The 26,128-nt window shown below is 41.3% G+C and overlaps 1 protein-coding gene across 4 annotated transcripts in view; it reads right to left on the reverse strand.

Annotated features, from left to right (window-relative positions):
• Positions 1–479: 479 nt before the first annotated feature.
• The window catches only part of PRDM2 (PR/SET domain 2), a 72,179-nt gene continuing 46,530 nt past the window's right edge, over positions 480–26,128 (reverse strand). For 2 of the 4 annotated variants that reach the window (XM_063353542.1, XM_063353546.1), the window contains 4 exons: positions 24,197–24,307; positions 18,655–23,026; positions 5,070–5,205; positions 480–3,913 (listed from right to left, as the gene is read on the reverse strand). In XM_063353542.1, the coding sequence (XP_063209612.1) occupies positions 5,097–5,205; positions 18,655–23,026; positions 24,197–24,307 (4,592 nt within the window). In that variant the 3' untranslated portion in view covers positions 480–3,913; positions 5,070–5,096. Of the gene's footprint in view, positions 3,914–5,069; positions 5,206–15,296; positions 16,676–17,690; positions 17,728–18,654; positions 23,027–24,196; positions 24,308–26,128 lie in introns of those variants that run through there. The other 2 variants (XM_063353545.1, XM_063353544.1) reach the window with 2 other exon arrangements.

The following is a 26,128-nucleotide window of genomic DNA, read 5'->3' on the forward strand; positions in this document are numbered from 1 at the left end:
AGTTAAAGAGTATTTCAGAAGGTTCTCATGCAGGGAGAGAATGACAGTTCGGCAAAATCTGATCACTCCGAACCCGACAGAAACTGAACGCTATTTAATAAAAACCAGGTAGGCTGCAACGCTGCACAGGAGGCTGACTGACTGTTCGGCTGCTGCAGGCAACGCCACGCCGTGGTGACACCGGCGATTTTTTTATTAACAGGTCAGATTTATAATGCATAAGGAATCTTCGGATTTTCTGGGGCGAAAGAGCCAGTTTTAGCCTATGTGAAATTAATATTAATACCTATACTTCAACTGTTCCCAAACCTGTTTGTCGTATCTGCTACCGTTTTTAAAGACCGCGGCCCCCGCAGCAGTGACGGATGGCTGCCACCGAGCCCCAGCACTTCCCTCAGCAAACCATTCAGCCACTTCAGAGCCACAATACGCTGCATCTCCATTTTTTGAAGACTTCCTTTGGGGAAATAATGATAAATGTTTCCATGACGCGGCTTGTCACATTAATTTATTGTTGTTCTTTTTCTTTACAAGGCGGACAGACAACAGAGCTTTCAGTCTTCCAGAGCGATGTTCAGAACGCCAGCACCAACCAGGTAATACCACATCTCCACACAGTTTATTTTTAATAAACTTTTCAGCCTCAGCATTGTCACGAGAGCACTGCAGAGCTACCGGTGTCGGCCTCGCAAATTCCTACATGCAAAACCTGAGCTTTTTCCCCACCCTCTCCTTGAATTTTCACAAGAACTTGTGATATCAGTCAAGGGCAAAATTTCACGTTTCATCAGCAGGCACGGGGGAGGTTAAAAATTTGCTGCAAAACTGTGAAATTCTGCCTTGCAAAAAAAAAAAAAAAAGAAAAAAAAGGCATACTTTCCTGAATTTCCTGTGAATAAAATATCCTCCTCGTTCTAGAGAAACGACACCATTTTGAACTGCTGCTTTTTTCTGCAAGAAAAATCAACTCCCCCACCCTCCCCAAAAAACTGCATTTGTTATCTGAGGGAAAATGATGAAAATCTGGTGCGACCACGGGTTATTTCTTGTCAGTGGCGTGGATAATTCTCTGCCACAGCTTAGACCGTAATGGATCCTTCAAACAGACCAGTACAATATAAAGCCGTGTGCTCTGGTCTCTTGGTTGAGTAACACAGGTTATAAAACTTTAAAAACGGAGCATTTACAACCAGGGACATAAAGACGTGCTTTTAAAATTGTAAATACATATTTACAGGCTTGTGTGATAAACCAGAATTTCTCTGGGGAAAAAATGTTTGTATATCACAACAATTTACACACTTCTCTCCTTGAGTCCGTCAGTTATTATAGTTAATACCACTCTAAAAAAAGCAGCAAAAATAAATTGCACAAAAGTGACCTCTAATAACCTCATTGGTATGCCTCAAAGGCACTAAACTCAGCAGCATCCGTGCCAGAAACTCTGTACTTAATTTAACTTACTGTTGCTGGAAGTTGAGTGGGTCTCAGAAGAACTGATTGTTTCAAGCAGGATTTGGGCTGCACGGCAAGAAAGCTCTTCCTCAGCAACGGTCCTCATGCGACCAGCGAAAATTTATACAGTAAGCGCCGTCTTCGACAAAACGCCTAACGAAGCTGCGCTGGGAAAATCAAGGGCGTATCATAGTGGTACTTTAAGACAGAGTATATCGGAGCTGGGTTTTATTAGCACTGTGTATTCATCTTTCGAATGATCTAGATGCTGTCCAGACACACAGGAAGGAGATTCCTGTTTGAAAGAACAGGGTTTACCATACTAATACTAGGTGATGAGAAGGAGAAAACGTGGAGAGAAAATAAGAAGGATAACGTGCAAAACTAAAGTGAGCCAAAGTGATGAGAGAGCTGTATGTGCACGCCAGCTTCTTTGAGATACACATAAGGCCAGGAAACTTAATTTCTGTGCTATTTGACCAAGACCTACCAAGCTGCCTAGCAGATTTGGATACTCGCTTCCGACTAGTTTTAATGAATAATGAGAATCTCGGTCTTCCCAGGCTGCTACGAAAAATTTCAGCCTTTGTTTGGAAGTAGTACGTCGCGTATTTCAAGAGAAAATTATTGCTAGCAAAAAGGCTCAAGAGGGGACAAATCCTAGAGACTCTCCGCTCTCGTAAAGAGACGGAGCAGCCAGCAATGGCGCAAGCTCTCCCCACAAAGCCTGTATCTCAACGCTCTCACAGTCTTCAACTGGAAGCATCACTTCCAGCACGGGAGGGGATGTAGCTTTGTATGGCTCATCTAGTTCTCAACATCTCAGCCTTCCCCCAAACCACAATTGCACTTAGAAGGACTCCAACAGGGGTTTATCAAGAAAAAAATAAAAAATCTGTAGCTAGGTAATACAAGATCCTGAAGACCTTTTCTCTCCCAGCTCAAACAACATGTAGCTGCAACAGTTTTACGGTGAACAAAACCAATGTTTCCTGTTTAAAGCTTTTGTATTCATTCTGAGCAATTTGATTTTCATCAAAACTACAAAAAAATTAACTGTTTTCAGCAATTTCATACATATATATATTAATATATATATGTCATATATTTATATGTAGCTATATATAAAATTGATCCTTTTTTTGTCTTTTTTTTCGGGTGGTGGGAAGGAGTATCAACCGGGCACTTGTTTTTTCTTAGCTAATGTGTGCATACACAGACGTGTGCTGATCTGTGTGGAGTGCAAAGGCAAGGAGAGGAATAAATTGACCGAAATAAGGGGGAAACAGGGCAATCGACCCTCTTGGCCTCCTTGAAAAATCCCAAACCCAGACTCTACGTTAGCAGGGATCCTGCAAAAACTTGTCTTGACAGACGGAACCCTTCATCTCGGAGGTGAAATCTGCAGGGGCTGGAGGAGCGCCCTGCCAGACGATGCACCCGTGTGTGATTGTCACCATTTTGGAGCAAGAGGTAAGAGACCTTTTTGCACTGCGTTTTACGGCGTTTTACTGACTGACCTGGGTGTTTCTGCAACTTGTCTTTACTGGCTGCCAGCTACCTTCACGGATGCCCCCTCTGCAGGACCACTGAAACTAAACACGCTTGTATTGAGGGTTGCAAACACAAGCTCCGTATTTCAAGGAAAATGTTGCTTGATACTGCGCAGCAACACGCGTGTTTGATCCTCTCACTAAAAAAAAAAGCAATCCCGACTATACCAAGAGTACCAGACTGGCAACAAATGTCATGGCAGCTTGCGAGAAATGGATGCTTGTCCCTTTATGAAACTGGGCTACCAGTGCGTTTCACAGCCATCACTTAGCAGGTGGGCTTCCAAAAAAAAAACAAAAGAAAAAAAAAAGAAAAAGTGGGTCCTGACGCACTTGGGAAGCAATGGCATCATGCCCGTTAAAGCTAATGGTACACGGTCGGGACTGGGGAACCCACAGACTTCAGATGTGGAAACCTCAGCGAAACCTCCCACTCCCTTCAGTGGGTTTTTGTGGGATGCCCAGTTCTTCACCCGTGAGGATGCAAAGTAGAAACTAAAATGATGTAACAGTCTTTTCAGAATTTAATTGCATAGTATGTTAAACCCCTCTGTGTTCTACCAGAAAGAGGAGACTCATCCAGACCCATCAACCCAATGAACACGGTTAATCCGCCTGCAAATGTCTGAACGTTTCTCCATGCTGTTCCGCTGGCTGTTGACGCGTGGCCTCCACACGACAGGGCACCCGGCGATCACCCTGTCATCTCACCAGCATCCACAGTTCATCACTCTCTGGAGAAGGCAGGAGCCCTGCTCTGCACCCTCTCCCTCTCCCTCTGGAAGGAAGGACAATGTGACAGGAGCGTGCCGTTGCTTCCAGCAGGAGAAACCGCCATCCCTGTTCTCTCCAGAGGAACCGGTCTCACCTCCTCTCAGAAAAAGCAGGTCAAAAGTTCCTAGTACCTGCAAATACACAGAGAGTTGTGTTTAATCAGAGCCAGCTTCAAGATTAATTAGTCAGAGTAACTGCCCAGCAAGTCACCCAGGGAGTGCCGCGCAGGGGAGATGCCCATGATTTAACTTCTGCTTGGGTTTCCCACGACTAAAGGGTCCATGCCACAGTTAGGGATGTTAACACCTCATTAGCAACCACTCTCGTTATTCGGGAGGTAGTAAACTTAGCATTTTCCTAACTTTTCCCCAAAATGTTATTTTTTGAACATACTTAACAAAGAATAAATTTCAGGCTGCAGCATCTGATTTTGCTCATTCTCACCTTTACCTTTATACACGTAAGTATAATGTTCCTGAGCTATTACACCAGTACAAAGGAGGTGATTATCGGCATGTTACAGGTAGGGAAATGAAAGAGCAGAAGACAGTGTCTTGTCTGAAGTCAACCAACCCGAAGTCACTTCAGCTTCACCAAGAACACCAGACCAGATCACTAATTTGTCCAAGCCCGTACAGCTTCATTACACCAGTTTATCTCACCACAAGCCCAACCAACGTGTCTGTCTGTTATCCTGGCACCACAATTTGCATTGTAATACTGGTCTTTGAGCTTCTGGCATTCAACCAAAGCAGCCAGCCATAAGACACATTGCCAGGCAATTTCTGGGTTTTTTTTGGTCAGAGTTAATATTTGTTCAGGGTTTACCCATTCAGCTTAAGAGATCTCCAAGGACTTTGCCCACTACTGCGATCAGATACAGCGAGAGATGGGGACGAACCCCATCCTTACAAAAATTACCGCCATCTTCAAGCTCCCCACAGGATCGAGAGGAGCAACGCCTCAGGTCTTAAAAGCTCGTAAGCGAAAAGAAAACTCTCCTTCCATCTTCCATAAGGCTAAAGAGCCAAGTCTGCCCCAACAGATCCTTTTGATCCAGAGGATCCGAGCACACATCGCTAGAGAAGACCTTGTCCCTATTCCTGATGTAGGGCACCTCACTCTCCCCCTTCACGCCTGCGTTCTTATCAGCGACCAGTTACAAGAGCAACGCCACTTTGGGTGTTCTGAGGCTGGGATAACATCTGTCAAGTGCTTGGCACTCCTTGCCCACAGAAAGACAAGACAGATGAGCTCGGCGCATCCTGCCGGGGCGTGTGGCTGTACCTGGTTTGGTTGGACGTGCAGAAGAGTCTATTCCTTGAAGAAGTGGGATGCGGCGCAGTTGGATTTCTTGCCTTGCCTGGTGCTGGTGTTATGCGAAGAGGAGGAGGGACATCTAGAGGCCATGCGGAGCCTGTAACTGTACAAAGAGGCAGAAGAAACTCATACACATGCATCAGGGTACCGGGGCGGGGGGGGGAAAAACAGACACATGCTTTAGGGGGCTACAGGGGCTTTAGTAAGCGACGAGAAAAAACCCTACACTGCACCCACACTGCAAATACTGAGAGCCACTTCTGATGGCAAGAGGGGGTTTTTTTGCCTTGTTCTGAACTTACTCTGTTAGTTTATTTGAGTAGGAAACAGACAACGTCAACTGGAAGCAGCGTCCAGCCTCCCACCCGATGCCCCAGTTAGAGACCCTCCAAGTGGGACGGACAGACAAATCCAGCGCTATGTAAAGAACAACTAAAAGAGTCACGGTCTGTTTGCTCAGGACAGTCCATATCAGGTCTTAAAATACCTATTTACGGAAAAGGAATTTTACTTCACATAAGCCTAATGCCACATCTGGTCATTCTTCCCAAGGTCAAAGTACACTTTTGCCACCCTAGCGCTGTCAGCCTTGACAGTGACACGTACAGGTCGCTACGGCGCCTTTAGCCTTTTATCGTGCCTTCACCGCAGATGATACATTATCTCACTGCAAATTTTAAATTAACTCCAAGAATCCCGAAGTGGAAGAGAAAATCAGAGATTTTCAGTGACAGTATTACACCTCTGTCGACTCTGATTTCCAGAACACGAGTCAAAGCAAGGGACGCAGAAAGGCGTACGCCGTATTCTGCACATACAATCTCAGTTCAAAGGTATACCCAGGCTAAAGGTCCTTACACTAAAAGATTTAAAAAAATCCCCTATTTGTTTTTAAATTCAGCACCTTTTGCTATCTCGCACATACTTGTACCTCCTTGGTGCATGCAGATGCATGCCTGCCGCCCCTCGCACCTGCGCCCCCCCGTACGGGCGGTAATTACATACCTACCTGGTATATGCAAATTCTTCAAAAGTCTAACCAAAACCAACTACTTACGCTCTTCCAAGGAAACACCTTTTGAAATAGAATTTTTTTGAGTAACAACACGTCTAAGAAAAGTTAAAAGTTAGGTTTTTCTCCAGGTTATTTTTAAGAGTTCAATATACACCCTTTAAAGGAGATTTCAATTATTGTTCGTCCCGACGTACAGATTTTGCAGCGCAGTGTAACTGCAAGTTAGACGGAAAGTGCAAAATTTTCCATTACAACACAGAAAAGAAAACCACAGAATTTTTGAAAAGTAAGCAATTCAATTATTTCCAAATTAAAGTGTGTGGTTAAAATAGCCTGCCAAAGTTTTGTTATTGTTGTCTGTAAACCATCCTCTCCAGCCTTTGTGAGTTTAATACTGAGGCATTCATTTAGTGTGTAAGAATCAGAAAGTGGTAACGAGGAAGTCAACAAAAGCCAGATTTTGTTGTCCCATATAAGGACCATTACCAAGGGAAACAGCAGAATATCCCAAATAAGTTCAGTTTGTTTGGCTTCAGTTCTTTACTATAACTAGGAGAGAGAAATTTTAGTTCCTTTTTATTTAGAATGTTTCCATTTAAGTAATGCCTAATGTCAAAAAATTAATTATGACTTGTAGAAGTTCTTCTATAATCAATAACATCTGTGTGTTACTGCACACAATGAGCCAATGCCGAAATTCTGTGGGAAACATGAGGAAAAAAAAAAAGCCTCAAATCCAAGGAGACAAAGCATCTGAGAAAATCTGACCTGCGTTTTCAAAGGCACAGCCCTCGTCCTCCCCGAAAAACAATACGCTAAAGGGATCTTTCACCCCCTAACTTCACCTAGCTTCAAAGCTAATAGATCATTGGCTTATTATTCGGAAGCTGAGGATTAGAGGAAAAAAAGGGATTGTTTTTCTAGATAGAAACTGGGACTGAGTTCTTACTGGAGTTCTTACTGTCGCCTTGCCATCCTGCTCCCAACTAGCCCTGCACTGAAACCACACGCGAAGACCGGCAGCGGCAGAGCAGCGATCTTTGCTTTGGGAAAGCCATTAGGAAATCAGTGCCCTCCTCTGTACCGCTATTAAACCACAGCGGATTGGTAACTCCCGTCTTTAAAGAGCCTGTGTAAAGACACGCAGGGATGCCTGGATGTCTCAGGAGTAACTCCCCGGGCTTGCAAGGCAAGCTCAACTCAGAGCCGGGGGGAGCTGGAATACCCCCATCGCACGGAGGAACAGTTCTTGAGATGGCTATTTTGAGCGCTGTCACTTTGCACCTGCTTTCGCCATCACCCGTGGCCGGGGTAACCGGAGACAGGCAAAAGAAAAGGAATTCCTGAGCACCCCGTGCCGACGCAGCCCAGCAGTGAGTTGTCCACGGGCTGAGCCCCAGCCCCAAAGCACCGCGCACAGTCCACGGCCCGGACCCCGCGGCAGCAGACAGACAGCACCCCCCACGCTACATCCAGCCCCCTCCGCTCCCTTGTTTAGGAACGGTCCTAGCCAGAAAAAAAGGGTAAAAAATGACAAAAAAGGAAAAAAAGGGAGTAACACCAAAAAACGTACTGTGCTTGCAAGAAAAAGGGCACAGAAACCAAATGTCGGGCAGCAGGAGGGACACGTCTCCACTGAGTTTTCCCTGTCAACTAAGACTTTTAACTCAGGATAAAGCGTTTTGGTAAATGTACTAGCTATAAAGCTAAACCAGAAGTTAAATGACGCTTTTTTTTACATGTAGCCAGGGCCTAAACCTCTCTCTGTCTCAACCAAAAGCACATCCTAACTAGAGAGAGACACAAATCGCTGAATTTGCTGAGACTTGCTGCAATAAAAATACACTACATCCCAGGTCTTACACTCTTACAGCCTTGGAGCTGAAAGTTTTCTGTGATACGAGGCAGTACCACAATCCCCATTTTTCAGAACTGAGTCAAAAGGGAAGTGATTTGCCAAAATCGCCCAGAAAATCTGTAGTCTTATAACAGAGGCAGGACCAAAGGCAAAGGTTCCCTTATCCCGCTGCATTACTGCTCCCCGGGTTAAATTGTCTCCTGAACACTTGAGAAGTCTCACCTCCTTTGTCTAAACCCAATTCCTCCTTCCAAAACCCTTCCTAAGCCACTGAGCCTTGAAAGGAGCAGCACAGGCAAACTAGGCGGCTAGAGAAATGCCAGATCCTGGCACGCACCCTTCCCTCAGACATTCTCAAAATACATTTGGTATTTTTAATGCAAATTACCTTGTCTTCTACCCTACTTGTGCAATTCACATTCTTCCAAGCTGCCAGTTTAATTCACTAGAAATGTCCCAGAAAAAATAAGCCACGTTACTTGTGGGAATGAAGGCTGGAGCCATCTGATACGGTTGCCCGTCACGCCGGTGAAATTCAGCGAACAAAGTCATCACAGAATTTCGGTTCACAATTTTACCTCAATTAAAGTGTGTTTTACTCGCAGCACTTACAGTTCTACACTCCTAATCTAAAAAGGAAAAAAAACCCAACCAACCATACATATGATCCAAAATTGCAGAGACGCACACTCTCTGGCTCATCTCCTAACAACAGACATCAGCGATATATTCTATCAAAAGCATTTACTCCTCTTAAATAAAACAATGTCTACGGTGACACAGACTGACTTCTACAATAACTGACTGCCTAGGAAACAAAAAAAAAAAGATGGAGAAGCGTGGATGATTAAGCCTCATTTCTTGGCTTTGCAGAATTAGTTTGGTAATTTTACAGGCCAGAAGCCACGCACGGGGGACACAGCGGGTGGATAAATGAGATTTTGGGGCTTTCTGCTCTCAGGGAGAACCAAAGCATCGCGCTGCTCACCCGGCCGGCGTGTGCTCTCTTGCACCAGCCTATTGCTTCATGGGAAAGTAAACACACAACACACGGACTTCGAAAAACATCAAGCACCAATTAACGTCACCAACCTTTTTAATTTTTTTTTTTTTTGAGTGAAACAAAGTATTTAGCAGGACAAAAAGGTCTGTGGATAGAATTTTCTTAAGGAGAATGTGTCTGTCCCCCGCAGAAGCGCCCTGCCTCTGCGTGGAGAACAGGGGGAGCTGCAGAAAGCAAAAAGGATCTTAACGTGCTGAACTGCAGCTATTTTGAGACTTACGTGCGTTTATTTATGAAAGCGGCCAAAAAGCTGGAACACGTCAGGCTTTTTATCTTGCAATCACGTGACGCTAAAGGACATAACATGAATATTATGATTTTATGGCCGGGCCTTTCATGAACGTAAACTGGAAAAACCTGTTACTGAGATCCCTGCGTTCTCCACTTTCCAGAAGATACCCAGCAGCACTGCCTAACCACAGCTGTTCAAAGAACTTAATACCTTCAAAGTAGCATTGCTCCCCCACAACAACTCAAAAATTGCTTCACACACATGTGCTCTAGAGTTCCCAGTTTCTCCATTGTTGACGGAGTCCCACTCCCAGTGAAATCCTGCTTCAGTCTCCTCGTGGTGAACATCAAACCAACACTGAGAACTGGTGGAATAAATCTCATACTGTGCCTGGGGGACTACATAAAATTAATCTATCGATCCCATTTTACTTAAACATGACTAGATGTTCAAAAGCAGCTAGTGATCTAAAGTAGCCCCTTTAAAGGGACTCAGCACTGAGGATGGCTACCGAGCTTTCGGAACATCAGTCTCCTTCACGGTACTTCAAATCCAGCTCAAAGAAATTATTAGTCACTTTAAGAAATCTTGGCCTAGGCCTATAAATTTAGATGAACAGTATCACATCAGCAATTTATCTTCCTGCCCTTTTAAAGGAGCACAGAGCATTGTGCGAGCCAAAAGGTGAAGAACGTTGGATTAAAAATAGCAGTACTCAAATACAAATTCTCCACTGTCAAGTAATCTAATCTGATAATTGGATAAAAGGTTTGTATCTACTGAATCACATTCACGACAGAGAAGAAGAATGAGAAAACTTTATCACACATAGGGAAGACTGTAGTTGATTTTTATTTAGCTTTATACAGAAATGGTTACTCCAAATGAGTTGAAAATGATTACTGGTGGCTAGCGGAACTAGCACGACCCCTCAGCCCCGCAGATCTCGGAGAGAAACCACAAAACAAAATGTGCTTTTGATTTAAAGAGATGGAGGAGTGAAAGCACTTGCCATAATGAATGGGGAACACAACTTCAGCCAAACCCCAGCGACAGCGGAGTTGGAGCGCGCAACTCTTCAAAGCAGCTCAGGGACAGAAGAATTCCTTATTTCTCATCTTCCCACCTCCTTCCACACTGCAATGTTTAGCAGAAAGCACGGTACCTAAACGAAGTGTTAAATAAATTCTACCATTAAGTCACAGCTGGAAGGTGACTGCTACTCACACACGATCTGCTCATGGGAGCGAGTTTGCTCCGGCCGCCTGGCACTTCCAAAGCCGAGTGCCCCCAGGGGTGGCTCTGGAGAAGCGTCGGCAGCTCAACACCAAGATCTCCGCTGGCTCCACGCGCTGCCAGGCCTCCGGGTGCCCTGGGCAGCCAGCACACCCCCTGCACACCCCCGGCACTCCCCACAGAATCACTTCCCCGAAAATAAGTCCTCGCATTTGCTTTACTGCAGGTATTTAACTTCACTGAGCAGCGTTGCCTGCACTGCAGAAGGAACTGAGGCAGGCTCCGCTGAAACAGGCCCAGATACAAGATTATTACTCTTTTTTGACCGACCCAGGGCTTTATGAGTGCAAGTCCGAGTCCTGCTGTTCCTCTGAAAGGCAGCACACCTCCAGCGTCACCGTACGGACTGAACGCTGAGCCTGTACTTCTGAAAAATGGAACATCACCCGCTGAATAATCAAAGCTGTTTCTCACAACCCTTTGGCAGCTTCTGGGAGTATCACCATCCAAAACATGACTCAGAGACCCTGTTTGGCTTGAGCAACATGCAAGTCTTATGAAAAATAAGCAGAGATCTATACAAACAAAGTTCTGGCTGCTGATTACTGTACTACGTTCCACAAACCACTCAAGCTTTGAACAAATTAGGAAAAGGAAGCAGCTACCTATCTCTTAAGAAAAAGCCTCCCTCCAACTTGATGCCTGCTCAAGATTCCCTTTGAGTATCAGTTTTACTGCCTTGTATCTAGGAACAAAAAAAAAAAAAAAAAAAAAAGCAGTATTTCAACACTCTTTTTCAAATGCATGCTTTCAAAAGTACACTTGACCAAAAGCAATTTTTAGAGACTTACTAAGAGAAGTGAACATGCAGGATCAGCAAACTGTGGAGGAGAAGTGATGAAGTCTGCACGGGGAGCAGCAGCCAGAGGTGACTCAACAGCAACGAGGCTTCTTCTTAACCAAGGAAGAGGTTTAAAAGCAGACAGTGGCCGAAGAGACGGAGGGCCAAAGACAGACTGGGACCCTAAACCCTCCTGTTCCTTGCCGAGTTCTGCCAGGGATCTCGTATTAGACACTGGATGCTTTATACCAACCGCTTCCTTCCCCGCTCTTGGTCTAATGATCCATTCGTATTTGAAACACCTAGGTGGGCGTCCCCCCCCCGCCCCCGACTGTAAGGGATGAGCACGAAGTAGCACCAACTTCAGCTACCGCTTGAGCATTACCTTGGTATTAATTTCACCCCAAAAATACCTATAAGACACCACCTCCATTGCAAAGCCAAGATCCCAAAGACAGCTTAGGAAATGAAATCGAGTCATTCATGCATATGGATAAAGACCCATCTTAAATAACATTAACATTTTTCACTCTTATTTGGGGTGTAAAATGGACCACTAACACTACACTTTATATATCATGCCTCTCTTAAGTGTTTTATTTGCATCTTGCTCCAAACCAGAATTATTTCCCTCACCTTCCCACTCCTCCAAAAAATACCAGCGGGTCCTACACATAACCTCTTCCATTCAAGAGCTGCTCGTCACCTCTAAAGCAGCTCCACCTTATGAATGAAATCACACAGGTTCTACCAAAAAAAATACAGTAAGCAGCTATCTAATTAAAACGCACCACATAGCATACGTAAACGCTAAATAAACTACGGGGGGGTTATTTCAGTCTGCATACTGGCTTTTTTGAAATCTCTCGAGCACTTGAATTTGTCCTTTATTCCCAAGCGTCTTCTAAAGCACCTCTTTTGAGCAGCTTTTAGCTCCCAGTTCACTAGATACTGGATAACTGTCTGTCCACAACGTTTAGATGAAGCGGTTAACTTCAGAAATTAATTCAGATTATTGTGGCCGTGTAGGTGAAGCTTTACAACCTCCCATTACACTTCCGTAAGATCTGTGCATCCAACTGTTGCATGCTTTTCAAAACTCCAGCTACAGCTTAAGAACACCAAACACGATATGGTATTAATTCTGTAAGTATTAATATTTTTAAATACTGTACAGGGGTGACCTAAAATCAGCTTTGCTCTATGTTGGTATCAAAGTATCTTCAGTTACTACTACTATGAAATTTCATGCTAGTCCCAAGTTTCTTTCTAATTCTTTGCCGGTTTCATTACATTGAAGATGTGGAAGTTTACCTCTTTTTCGTAATTCACTTACCACAAAATCTCAGATCCAAACCAGCAAGCACTTGGTGTTCAGAATCTATCCTGTAGCTCACTTTCATCATGAATGGAAGCAGAATATTACGTGGCTCGCGTAGATCACACATTCAGTAAATAAAAGCTCGAATTAGTATGTAAGGTCCTCCCAGTTCTCTTTTTAAGGTCATTCACAAGCTATTCGTCTGCCACAGGTTATCACTTGCAACTCAGCTTCTTGGCTGAACTTGACTCCACTAAAAGCCCATAATTTTGGAACTGAAGTCACAAACCTCAGTAAGTGAAGGAGTACTATTCATTTCTACGTTTGAAATGAAAATTTACAGATCAAATTGCCGGGATCTCATTTTCCGTGACATCTCCCTGAAGAAAATAATCAAGAAATGAACCAGGACACTTTAAATAAAAGGCTTACAATACAAAATGCCAACAAATCGTAGTACCAGAAATACAGGAGCCTCGATCAGCTCCAGGCAGCGAACGCAGAGGGGCAGGAACCACCCTGGGCAGGGGCCTGGCTGCACCACCTGGGCTCTCTCCTAACGCCTACGCTTCAACACATTTACGACATTCTCCGATACAAGCAGGTTTTTAACCCTAGCAAACTGGATAATAGGGGAAAAAAGAAAAAAAAAAAAAGCAAGCAAACACAGTGTGTTGAATCTCCCACCTCCATCCACACTTCGGCATCACTGTTTTTATTAAACTGACGCTGGAGCTGATCTTGACCAGCACGTCAGGCAGTCTCTGCAAACAGGACAAGTTCATTGTTTTCATTGCCCATTTGGATGCGTTTCAAGAAATGTCAGCACTCTGTGGGCATTGTTACAGCTTTATTGTTGCACTCAGATCACAAAGAGGCACTTATAAAAGCCACAGAAATTCAATTATGCAGATGAGATGTAATAGTAACTGTGAAAGTTGTACATTTCCTGTGTGCGATAAGAAGTCTATTTAGGAATGAAACTTCTTCCTTTGTAATGAGCTCTCGTTTTGGAATACAGATCTCAATCATCCAGCACTTCACATGAAAACTGGTGTGTACGAACACGTGTGAACCACCTCAAGGTGGCAACATCCTTGGTACACACCCCGATTTAATACCACAGCAGAGAAACAGAAAAGGCAATGGCAACAGGATTTCTGCCTAATATTAAGGAATGAGGGAAGGGAGCTGGTTTCTTTACGATCAGTTCACGGCTAGATCTCTCTAATAAATCCTTACAAGATCAAAACATCAAGACTGCAGTAGGACCAAACACCAACAGGTACCTCAGCTCTCAGTACCAGAAGAAAGATGCGAAATGACTATTTAAGGATAAGTTTAGATTCCACCCTCAGTAACTTCAAAACGGCAGGAGAGTTTTTACCTTTATTTCATATTTCCTAATTCCTGTAAAATATCCAAATACAACTATGGGTATGCAAACCAAAATGTTTTCACTTAGGTAAATACAGTAAAACCCCTATCAATACTACAGACTTCACCGTGGCTGTCCCACCGCCTAATTGATATAATTGCTGCTGTAAGACAGACTAAGAATTCACCTCTTTAATCGGGGTGCAACCACCAAACCGCAGTGTATATTATTATAATGCAGATGTGCCCTCAAAACCACTCAGTGAACAGTGTTAAAACTTCTGCATTATTGTAGCAGGTTTTCCTTATCAGTTAAAATTCAGGGAAAACTTTCCTATGGAGAAGATAACATGTTCAAGGAATGACATACCGCATGAGAAAAGAAACAGGGAGTTCTTGCCAAAGAATCTTATTCAAACAGAAATATTAACTTGAATAGACAACTACATAAAATATTCACTTACTACTGGGTTAGGAATGAATATGCTCAGAAATGGGCTAACTGTAATACTGGTAGTCTTAATGATGTTGTATTATTCCATCCAACTGCCGCACTAATATGGACATGGATGCTTCCAGCTCCACTACAGGAGGCGGAATGTGTCTCTTGGGCGTGGAATACAACATTCGGGGCTGGACTAGATGATCTCTCTACAGGTCCCTTCCAACCCCTACCCTTCTGTAATTCTGTGCGATTCCAAAATTCTCAGAGCCAAACCTATTTTCATGGATTTTTGGAAATTAAACTACTTCACAAGTTTAAAGTACAAAAAATTAGAACACTGTAATAGCAGAAAAAAGTTGAAATGGTGTGCGCAATTTTAACTAAGCTTAAATTTATTAACTGTGTCCACAATTAAAAAAAAATAAATCTAAGACTAACTCAGAAGTGTCAAATTGGTATAAATTTGCTTGAGTGAACTGGGTGTAGGCAACTAAAGGATGCAAGCACACTTAATTCCTTCTAGATGTACATTGTTCCAATTTTCAGGGTACATCTGCTTTCCATACAAAAGGCAAGTTTCCAACAAGTTTTTAAAAAGTTTGCTTTATTGGTTACAGTTATATAAAATGTGTCATGGTAGCTCCATCTAGTTGGTCATTAAGTGCTTGCAACACCACAGAGATCTTTTAATACATCTGCAACTTCCAGGACGGAGGAGAAAAATCCCTCTTCAGTTGCTTACCTGCATTTACAGTATCTTCAGCAAGGCTACAGTGTTCAAAAGCAATGACAACCCCACTTGCATGTCAAATTGTAATTTTTAATGTTTGCATTAGAATAGTCTTTATATCACTCTCCAATAGAAGAAACAATATAACTAACAGCAAACTTTAATACAGGAACATGCTCCAAGATTAACAACCCAAAATGAAAACAAAATGAAATTAATGTAAAATGTAAATCACATATAGTACAATTGAAGTGTCCAAAACAATTTAAATAATTTTAAATATTTTATTTTTTTAAACTTGCTACAAATGCTTTATACAGTATTTCAACATGAAGTCCCCATAACAGAAATGTAACAAAATGGGAATGATAGTGAAAGTCAAAGTTAAAGTGGCACAAATTCACCAAACAGGTATTAAACTACAAATTTTAAGAGGTAGATTACTTTTTAAGTCAAGAACAAAAAATAAAAGGGGTGGCTGTATAAAGAAACTAGTCACTTTCCATCAATTCTGTCATTAACCTTGAAAGCTATATGAACACATGACAAATGGTATTTCCATAAAAAGCTGTTATGAACAACAGACCAATTTGTTGTCTTAAGTTATTAGATAGAGGTGTACGACCTTTTGGAGTAATTATATATTTAACTTTCAAAATATACAGGTATGTAGTCCTGGTCTAGCCTTCTCATCGATAAAAAGATACACTGAATTCGTTATATATATGGTATTTAGAAACTGATATCGGTATTTCATTGCTATATAAAGTTTCATTTGCATGTATAAATAGGAGTTTGGAAAAATCCATAAAACATCTGAATCGGGCTGTTTCCCATTGTATGCTGGACATCTAAAAGACTCAGAAGGTGAGGAGAAGGTGGGAAGAAAAGGAAAGTCGGCCGTGCTAGAATCTGCCTCTACGGATTCGTTTAGACAAAAGCTTTAAGAGACTTAATACATGACAAAAATACTTTGAGTGCAGCAACATTTGTTGTCCCTGAATCTACACTGAATTATTGACAAGATTAAGGACCCTGCTTTGCCAAGTACACAACTGAACTGTCTCTGTGCCATTCACGAAGGTACAGACAAAACCAGGATTGAAGCAAACACGAGAGCAAAAGATTTGGTTTCATTAATCCCACCATTTCTTTTGATGGTTTCATGGTTTTGTTTTTTTTTTCTGTTTTTAATAGTACCCTTCTCTTATCTGAATCATCCTGTAGCCCAGCATGCGTGTCAGGCACGAAATGAGAAAATCTATGCCTGACACTGAATATTAGCAAGAAGCCTGCAGGCAATTTTATGATTGTGAGTCAGCTTCAGCTGGTTTCGCAAGCTTGGTGGATTTCACATCCATTGTCGTAGTGCTTATCCTAAGTTGAGCATGCAACAGCTCTACCATGTCATTAAGGGATTTTTTTGTTTGTTTGTTTTGTTTTTACAGGAGATTCCTAGAAAATAAGAAACAAAAACTGAAGATAAATGACAAAACAAACTGTTTGTGAATGGAGTATGCTTACACAGAAAAACTGAAAGGTGAAAGACAAATCTGGAGACAAATATTACATAAAGCAAGTCTTCAAAAAAATACTAAGAATTACGATTTCCTGAGGGAAAAAACCCACAACCCACCAGTGCCTACGGAGTAGAACTGAAATTAGCCTGTGCTGACATTAGTGTATGAAGGCAAAATATTCTTCATACTATATGTTTGATATAAAAAAAGTTGAGGAATCTAGATTTATGAACATGATTTCAGAAACAAAAAGGTTGAATTCTTCTAACGTAACTATTCACTAAACCATTAATGACTGCAAGCTGCCAAAATAAACTAACAGTATTTGAAACAGTCAAGGAAATCCTGCCCCTAGGTAAATTGTTATTTACCCCAAATACTATTAAACAATTTCCATACGCACAGATTTCCAAGTACTCGGTTATTTTGCTTAAGGTCAAATGATTAATTTAGACGGAAAGATGTGTCATTCTGGCTTCAAATTTTACTGATCTGTTCTGGCATCATGTAAAATACAGTTTCACACATAACATTAAGAGAGCGGTTGATGAGAACTGAGTAACATGAAGATGTGTATGTCCCAAGAGAACAGGCCTGGTAGACATTTCTTGTTCCTTAAAGGATTTTTTTTTTTTTTTTTAAACACCCTTAGTCTCTAAATTCCAGTAACATTTTCTTCCTTCAACACATCCTAATTTGGGCATTGACTATTTTAAGTCAAATTCCCCTCTAGCACTTGAAATACTTCAGTTGTATTGAACCTTTATTTTACAAAAGTATTTCCTGAAAATTTTCACCTAGGAGGTCTTCACAGTAAGACACACAAGCTGCCAACAGTTTGGATTTGGACACTTTGTGACAAATTCTTCTTGGGGACACCTGTTCTAAAGGAGGTTGTCAGTTCCTCCCCCCCTCCACTATCAATTACTTTGATTAAAAAAAAATACTACCTTCAGCCATAAATCTGGTGTTAATCACAGCCACACACTGCAATTAGCAAAACCAAAAGAACACTTAATTACCAGTGAGCTTTGTGAAAGTTACTCAATAAATCAGATACCTATTTCCAAGAATAACAGGGCAGGAACACGCTAATAAAAGTTACAAACAGTTTGCAAAATATCCTATTGATTCGAGAGACTACATGAAGACGTAAATCGGGACTCAGGCACGTAGAGTAATGTTTTATTTATTTATTGAAGCATTACCCTTTCTTGTGATTAAAATACTTCTTCTCAAAAAAGAAATAGAACTTTAATTATAAAATTTGTTTATACTGAAACATAAAAGCATGATACTTCTAACAAATTTACATGTCCATGTAACTTTTCTTACACGTCTATTTCCCTTATATTAAATACTTAATGACCTGACTCAATTAGTATGCACATACATTTTTGAAGTATTTGGTCATGGGTTTTTTTTTTTTTTTTATATGATATGTAGAGAATGCTTGTTATTAAAAACCAACCATGCAAGTTGTTTTAGTGGGTAAAAAAAATGCAGTCATGGTTTTTGGCTTAGCAAACCATCAGGAAACTAAATCTAGAATGATTTTGGGCCACCATATGTGTTAGATACCAAATACAAGGTCATTGTTTCCAATAACATCAAGTTTAATGACGTTAAGTTTATTTGCATTCAGGTATTGACATTTTTTTTCCAGACTTTTCAATTCAGTTTATAATTAAAGACATTCTCCATACAAACCATGTATTATTTCATGACAGCATGACAAAATGCATCAAGTATGTACATCATACCTCAGCACGACTGAGCTACTTAACCATGTTTTAGGAAATGCAACCTTTTTTTTTTTATTTAAGTATGAGAAACTCAAAAAAGACCAAGAAAATCAGCAAAACAGCAAGCAACACATTCCTGTGTTGTTTCAACTTCAAATTAAATGCTTACCTGAAATCTTTTAGTTCTTGCTTTGCACTGCTTTCATCTCTTTTGTTTTCTGCTGCCTCTGCATTTGCCGCCTGCTGTAGGCTTCGTGTAATAGGTCCTCCAATCCTCTCTCTAGATTTTACAGTGAATCTATCTGCCTTTTTCTTACTTGCCACAGCAGATTTACTTGGCAACCCAGCTTTATTATTCCTTTGTATTCTGACGTGCAATTTCCGGGATGTTTTGCTTGAGATTCCAGAGGAACTGTTCTTAGCAACTTTAGTTTTTTTCCCATCAACATGGGACATTTTGGACACTCTTACAGGACTAGAGTTCCTCAATGACGAAGACGAATTTGGCTTTTTAGATCGAATGGGAGGTACAAATTTAACATTTTGTTTTGATTTGAAGGATGCAGAGGGAAGCTGGATCTGTGCGGGTCCTGAGGTTCGTGCTCGTGTCTTGCCCAAGTGTGGCTGCATGCTTTGCATTTTGATTTCTGCATCTGCTGTTCGCCTGCGCTGGCTGCTGCCTTTTTCACTGCTTGCAGGTGAAGAAGAACTTGCACTTTTTTTTGAAGAATTCTTTTTAGAGGAGGGAGAGATGGGTTTTTTGGGACAGCTGTATGACGCGTGTTTATTCAAACTTCCAATGTAAGTAAACTCTCTATTACAGTAGGGGCAGATGTGAGGGTCTGACTCGGATGAATTACTTTTCAATTCCGCCTTCTGCTGGGCAGATTTCTTTTTTTGCAAGATTGCTTTCTGGACAAGCTGGTTTTTCTTTTTCAATGCACTTATTTTTAGTTTGTTTGAGGACATTTTGCTAATCTCAACATTGAAATTAAGTCTTTTAGGTTGACCCATTCGTCTGAAGGCATTCTTTCCAGGGCCAGCTATAACAACCATGCCGTTCTTAGGCTGCACTGTCTGTTTCAGTGGTATTGGATTTTTTTTAGGTGTGTATCTCTTTTTATCACTGGCAGATGCACAGGCCAATATGTGTTTGTGTAACTCAGGCATGTTATCAACACTTTTCCCGCATTTTGTGCATCGAATGGCAGTAGTAAAAGTCTGTGGAATATTGTGGGTAGTGAAGTTTGTTGCAGTAACTCCAATACCCATAGGATTACGATGGTGATACTGAAATGGAGGCGGTTTAAAGCTCGGGTAGTGTTGATTGAGGCCCATACGAACATCTGGATCTTTAGATTTTACCCCAGAAGCCATTATTTTTATAGTAGTATAAAGCTCTTCGGAGGAATCATTTAGATCTTCATCTTCCTCCTCTTTAGAAGGTTCCAAAGAATCTTCTGGCAGGCTCTGCATGTGCTCCGCGTTTGCCTTATTGGGGTCAGTAAAATTCTGGGGTCTCAAAGTCCCACTTTCAAACTCATGGTGTGTGCACTCTTTGTCTGGGTGGAGATCCCGCTGATGCTGTTGCAAATTGCACAAAAAAGCAAATTCCTTTTTACAGACCGAGCAAACAAAGATATTTCCTACTCCATGAAGCAGAAAGCGATGTTCCGACAAGTCTGTTTTATCCCTAAAAAGCTGTACACAGAATTCACATTTGAAGGGCCATTCTTCAGCATGAATGGATAAATGCTTCGTTAGGTCTTTAATAGAAAGAAAAGGTGATTCACAGACATTGCACACAAAGCTTTTATTGAATGTTTCCTGCACTACTCCTGATTCGCTTGAAGTATGAGGATCTTCTCTTGCTTTCTGTTGTTCATGTTCAGCTTCTTCCTGCTTTATTATTGGGAGAGTATTTTCAAGATTATCAGCAGAGGAAACAACAGAAGAAACTACAGAAAGAGGAGGTGGAGACGGAGATGATGAAGATGAAGAGGAGGAGAAAGAGGAAGAAGAGGAGGAGGAAGATGAGGAAGAGAGTGTAGGAGGACCAGGTGAAGCAGCAGAAATAAGAGGTTCAACAGAAGGAACAGGAGATGGAGAAGGAGACACAGTAGGTGAAAGAACTGGCAGCGGGGACTGGGTAGTAGTGTTAGAAAGTGGCGACGGGCAAGAAGAAGTGTTGGTGGCACTGGCAGAGACATCGGGAATTGATAACGGCATTGTCGGAAGAAGGGGAGGAGGTGATGTAGCAACTGTTAAGACAGGCGGGCAGGGTGGTGGGGAAGGAGGATTGGTTGGTGTTAACAAAGGAGGCAGCTGGCACATGGAAGGTACAGCAGATGCCTGTGGCACGGGGGAAACAGAGGAACCAAGGGGCTGAGTGTCAACAGAAGATGATGCAGATAGATTGGGATCCACATCAGGTTCTGCCTGCGGCTCCAGGGATTTGCTTGGGCTCGCACTCTTGGTTACACCGAGCGTGCTGTCTGTGGCTGCATCCGTTCCATTGTACTCATTCAGCAGAACCTTCTGTAACATGCAAGTGGTTGGTTTCTTCTTTTTAACACCACTGCAGGTTGGCTGTATGGAATTTTCTTTATATTCCCTAATTTCAGCGTCGCTGCAAGGCTTCTTATGCACACTTAAATCTAAAACAGATTCCCAGGGAACCTGATTCTTATTTTTAACATCAGACCGTTGTTTCACACCACTAGATAAATCCAGTGGCTGCTGGTTGCACACATTGCCGAAAGTCGGAGCTGCTGCCCAGTCTTTTGATATTTTATAATCTTCAAAGCAAAGAGGGCTCAAAGTCTCTTTTTCCTCCCTTCCAGTCAAGCTCCAAGCGGGTGAGTTGCTGTGGCTTTCTAACTTTGGCATTTTTGAGCTCCGAATATTATCATTCCACACAGTTTTTCCCTCACCTGATTTGACAAAATCTCGAAGTACTGGACTGTGCTGTGGAGAACTGGGAGGAGAGCTGGTCCTTCTTTTAAATCTACTGGATACTGGAGGCAAAATAGGCGATGATGTAACGGAAGGTCCTAGTTTAGGGATTTCACTTGGTGGAGTTATCTTCTTACTGTCCTGCGTCTGAAGAAGCTGTTTTAATTTTGATGACAAATAAACACCTTTTTCTTTATGAAAAGGTAGGCTTTCTGTTGAAATGCTAAGAGGGAGATTTAAAGAACTAGTAGGAGTTACAGGTTCTGGGTCTATTTCAGTTTTTATTTTTGGTACAAGAGGAGGGCTGGCAGTTCTCCTCTTTTTGGATTCATTGCTCCCACTGCTCGAGGGTTCCTTGGGAGGTTCATTCACATGTGTTTGTGTAACCTTTAAATTTGAGGAGATTTCCACTGTGACTGGACTGATGATACAATTTAGTCCATACAAGTCTGCAGAGTTGGACTCCATCTGAATCACATCACAATTGCTAGTGCTGCTGTTGGACTGGATTTTACCATCAATATAATAATTTAGATTTTCAGAGATATTGCTGGAAATATCCATAATATAGACATCATCTACTTCACCTTCCTCTTCTATTTCTGTACTTGCTATATATACACTCTGGACTGGGGGGGCCTGCTCTGTCTGAAGAGATGGCTCTTCAGTAAAGAATCCTTTTCTTCTGACACCTTTGGGAATAAGATGACGCTCATGAACCCTACGCTGATGCCTCCGCATATTGGTGTGAGTTCCAAAAACCTTTTTGCAGTATTTGCATGGGTGCAATTCTTTGGGCTCCTTATTTTCCTCAGCAAAAGCAGAGTTTGACATTTCTTGGGAAACTTTCTCAGAATCCAAGACAACAGAGTCTTGCACAAGACTGGAAACATTCAGATCATCTTTAAGACCATCATCCACAATTACTTGGTTATCAGCAACATTATCCAAGTGTTGCGATGATGTTAGTGTTAAGAATGGTTTCCTTTTTGGCCCTGCCTCATGGCGTCGCTCATGTCTTCGCCTGTTAATTTGAGTACCAAAGGCTTTCCCACAGTATCGACACTTGAAAGCATGGTTAACAGTAGATATATGGATGTGCATGTGGCGTTCAAGTCCTTGCTTTGTTGTAAACTTCCTCTCACAATGCTGACAGGGAAACATGAATGTTTCCTGAACATCGCCATTTGATTCACCTCTTGCTTTTGGAATTTTCACAACAAGTTTTTTCTTTGGAGAGCTTTCTGGAGATTCTTCTGACGTACTCTTTTGCTCTTCCATAGAGTCTAACTTTTCTTCACATATCAAAGGCATTTCAGCATTTTCTTTAGGCATATCGGTATCTTCTATCTCGTCGTCATCATCCTCCTCATCATCATCCTCCTCTTCATCATCATCTAAATCATCTGATGCACAGTTTATTGCTTCTCCTTGTTTGTCTTCAGTCACTATTTGTAGCTCACTGGCAGGACTGGGGATCATCAGCTTTGGAAGTACATCTTGGTTTACCATTTCCTGAATCACAGCTGTTTGTTCCAGGGACAGTACAGCAGAAACAGAAGGTGTTTCATCTTCCTCTTTATGACCTGATACACAAAGTATGAAAGGAAAAGAATGAAACATTTTTACCAAACACTTCAAAGTACACTACACCTCTCTTCCACTTTTCCCTCTAACACAACACATCCAGCATTTATGACCCAACACAATACTATTAATTCTCACTCTTGTGATTCAGTACTGAGAGTAAAACTCTATTCAGAATTTCCTTTCTGTAACTTCAGCAAAATGTAGGCAACTGCCTATACTTAACAGAGAATCATTGGATAGAACGTTGTGGCCAAGAGAGTGGAAACTGTCTGAAGAGTACCAGAACATTTTAAGGTAGACTTCAGAACATTTCAAAAACCCTCCAAAAAGCTTTCGCTGACTTTTCTTACAGCAAACAAGTGTCAGGAAAGTACTGCAACACATGTAGATAAAGTATATTTGAAGCCTGTCAAGCAAATTTTGGATTTTGACCATTTTCCCCAAGTTATTAACAATAAAACAATTTGGATGTGTACTGTAATGGATAGCAAGGTGTACCTTGTATCTGGCATAGTACTTTCCGTTCTTTGTATTGGATTTTTTATTAACTATTGCCTGAATGGCTATTTCCTACACTTCTGAATCAGAGCCTGCAGGCACCTCATTTACTAGTGTGAACGGATTCTTAATTCACACCTCTGCAGGCTAGTTTTACCTATCTGCTGTCGGATATATCCATCGCTGAAGAAAATAACTTTGCTGCCAATTCACACAAAACGTTGCAGAAGCGGTTATATGTTTAGAGCAAGAAATTCCTCTTCATCTTTAGGACAAACAGCATGCTTAGTGAGGCAGTGCATTAATACTGTGGGCTTTTTTCCCTTGACACTGACTTCTGTTAAACAGCAATAAATGATGACTGTATAACTAAGCTCCAAAGACATCATTTTAGAATGAGGACTTTTCTCTGCCCCTCTGTTCTACAGAGTTTGGTTTTATGTCTAAATTTTACAGTACATTAGTTTTTCCTGTTGTCAGAGCTGCATGTTTATTGACATACTTCTGATATTCAAGTTCTTGACTAATAAAAGCTTTTGGGCAAACAATATAAACATGTTCATTTTGCTACACTAACATAACATGCTGACACACTAAACATGACAAAAAGTGTCCTTTGATTCAAAAAGACAGTTAGAAGGAAAAAAATAAGATAGTTGAGAACTCACCCTCTTTAGAATCCCTCATATCTGCGGAAGTAGAATCCAAATCAGCCTTTTTCTGCTTTGTATCCGCTGCCTTCTTTCCCTTGTTTTTAGCTTCCTGAGCCTTTTTCTTTCCTGAGGAGAAAAAACCCAACATTTATTATTCCTGTTCAACAGCTTTTATTTCTCATATTTGAGTGGCAGAATCAAAACACCCAGCTTCGGAATATAACACACTTACATAGAAAACCCTATTTTCCTGAGGAATACAAATGACAGATCAGTAAAAAGGACAGCATTCAGATAAAGCAGTGAGGCTCTAGAGCCCAGAAGAAATTAAAACTAAAGATAACAATGAGTTTCCAAAAATCTAAGACTCCTAAATACTTACTTTCAAAGCAAGAATAGACTATAACAGAAATGTATGGTCCAGACTTAACCAGCTCACATCATAGTTACCCAATCCCTTTATATGGCTATTAAATTACTGTATCTGTATATGGAAATTATGAAATTTCTTCATATACTATTAATCCTTAATGTTAATCGGAAGACCTTATGAAGCAGAAACCCATAGAGGCTTCTCTACTTGTATGAACATCCTGAATAACAAGTTGAAGAGTTGTAATAAAAGCAATGAAGTAGCAACATGAGGAGACTAAAAGCAGCATGATCTTGACCAACAAGGCAGAGACAGTAAAATCACATTAGATGGAACTGGGTAACAGTAAAACAAGAAGGTATTTCATCACGTCCACTGATACAAACAAGTTTGCTAATGCTTTCTGTTAGCAAAATTAAGAAGCATGTATTACTCACACAGGATGAACACAATGAGGGTTAGGGCAAAATGGCATTATGCAAAGACCTAATCAGTGGCACAAGGTGTAAAGACACTGAAGACTTCATTTACCAACGCATTACAAAGTTATACTACTATTTTTTTCCATTAATCTTCATTTCTATATATTGTAAGACTGAATCTTTAAGATAAGGACTGTGTAATAAAAAAATGAAACTTTAAAGGTCTTCCAATTCAATTTATGGTGAAGACCGTATTCTCTATTCAGATGTTTGTTTTACATCAACACTGTGGTTGAGACACCAGTCTCCTCTGAAACGTCACACTTCTACACACCACCTCTTAGGAATGAGAGCGGTCCAGAAGCAACAATCCAAATTCCTCTTTTGCTCCCACTAACACATTAAATGCTACTTTTTAGCCCACTGATCCTTCCCTCTAGCCAGAAGTGTACATCATAGCCCTAACTCCATTTCTTATTTAGAAGCACACTCTTCCAACTCACAATCCTGTCAACAAGTTCCTCCTTTTTTCCCCTCGAAAATATTTTTCACATCTTGAGCCAAGAGACTGAAATGCCTCTTAAAAAAATGTTCCTCTATTCAAACTGAAAATTTCCAAGTATGCACCCCCTCCAATAGGACACATCAGAGACAGGTCGCCTTTAAACGGAAATGCTTGGTTTTATTTGAACTTTCTATTCTATTCTAAATAATTACCCATCTTTCTTCTCAAGGAGCTCAGAATTCACAGGCTCTCCCCAAATTCTGGTGTGTTTCAGTTTCATGTATGTAATTATCCTTTTTTATTTTCTTATTCCCATTTTTAACAGTTTTTAGTCTGAGAAACTGACGATAGTCACTCAGAATGCATTTTTGTCACCTTTGGAAAATACACACGCGCCCTTCCTAAAGTGAACTAGCAATTACCTCATCATATCCTCAAATATTCCAACAATCCCAGTGTCTAAATCTGCCATAATGAACTAACACTGGTTGCTTTGACAATACAATATTCAATTGTATTTTACACCAAACACCTGCAAGTTGTCTGAAGATTTAGCATATATTTTAGTGTTTACACAGGCGTAAGGAGTTTAAGCACGTCTTTACCTGACAGGCAAATGTCCAACTTGAACGTAATTTTGTAGCATC

The sequence above is a fragment of the Chroicocephalus ridibundus genome, chromosome 16, assembly GCF_963924245.1.
Source record: "Chroicocephalus ridibundus chromosome 16, bChrRid1.1, whole genome shotgun sequence".
Classification (NCBI taxonomy): Eukaryota; Metazoa; Chordata; class Aves; order Charadriiformes; family Laridae; genus Chroicocephalus; species Chroicocephalus ridibundus.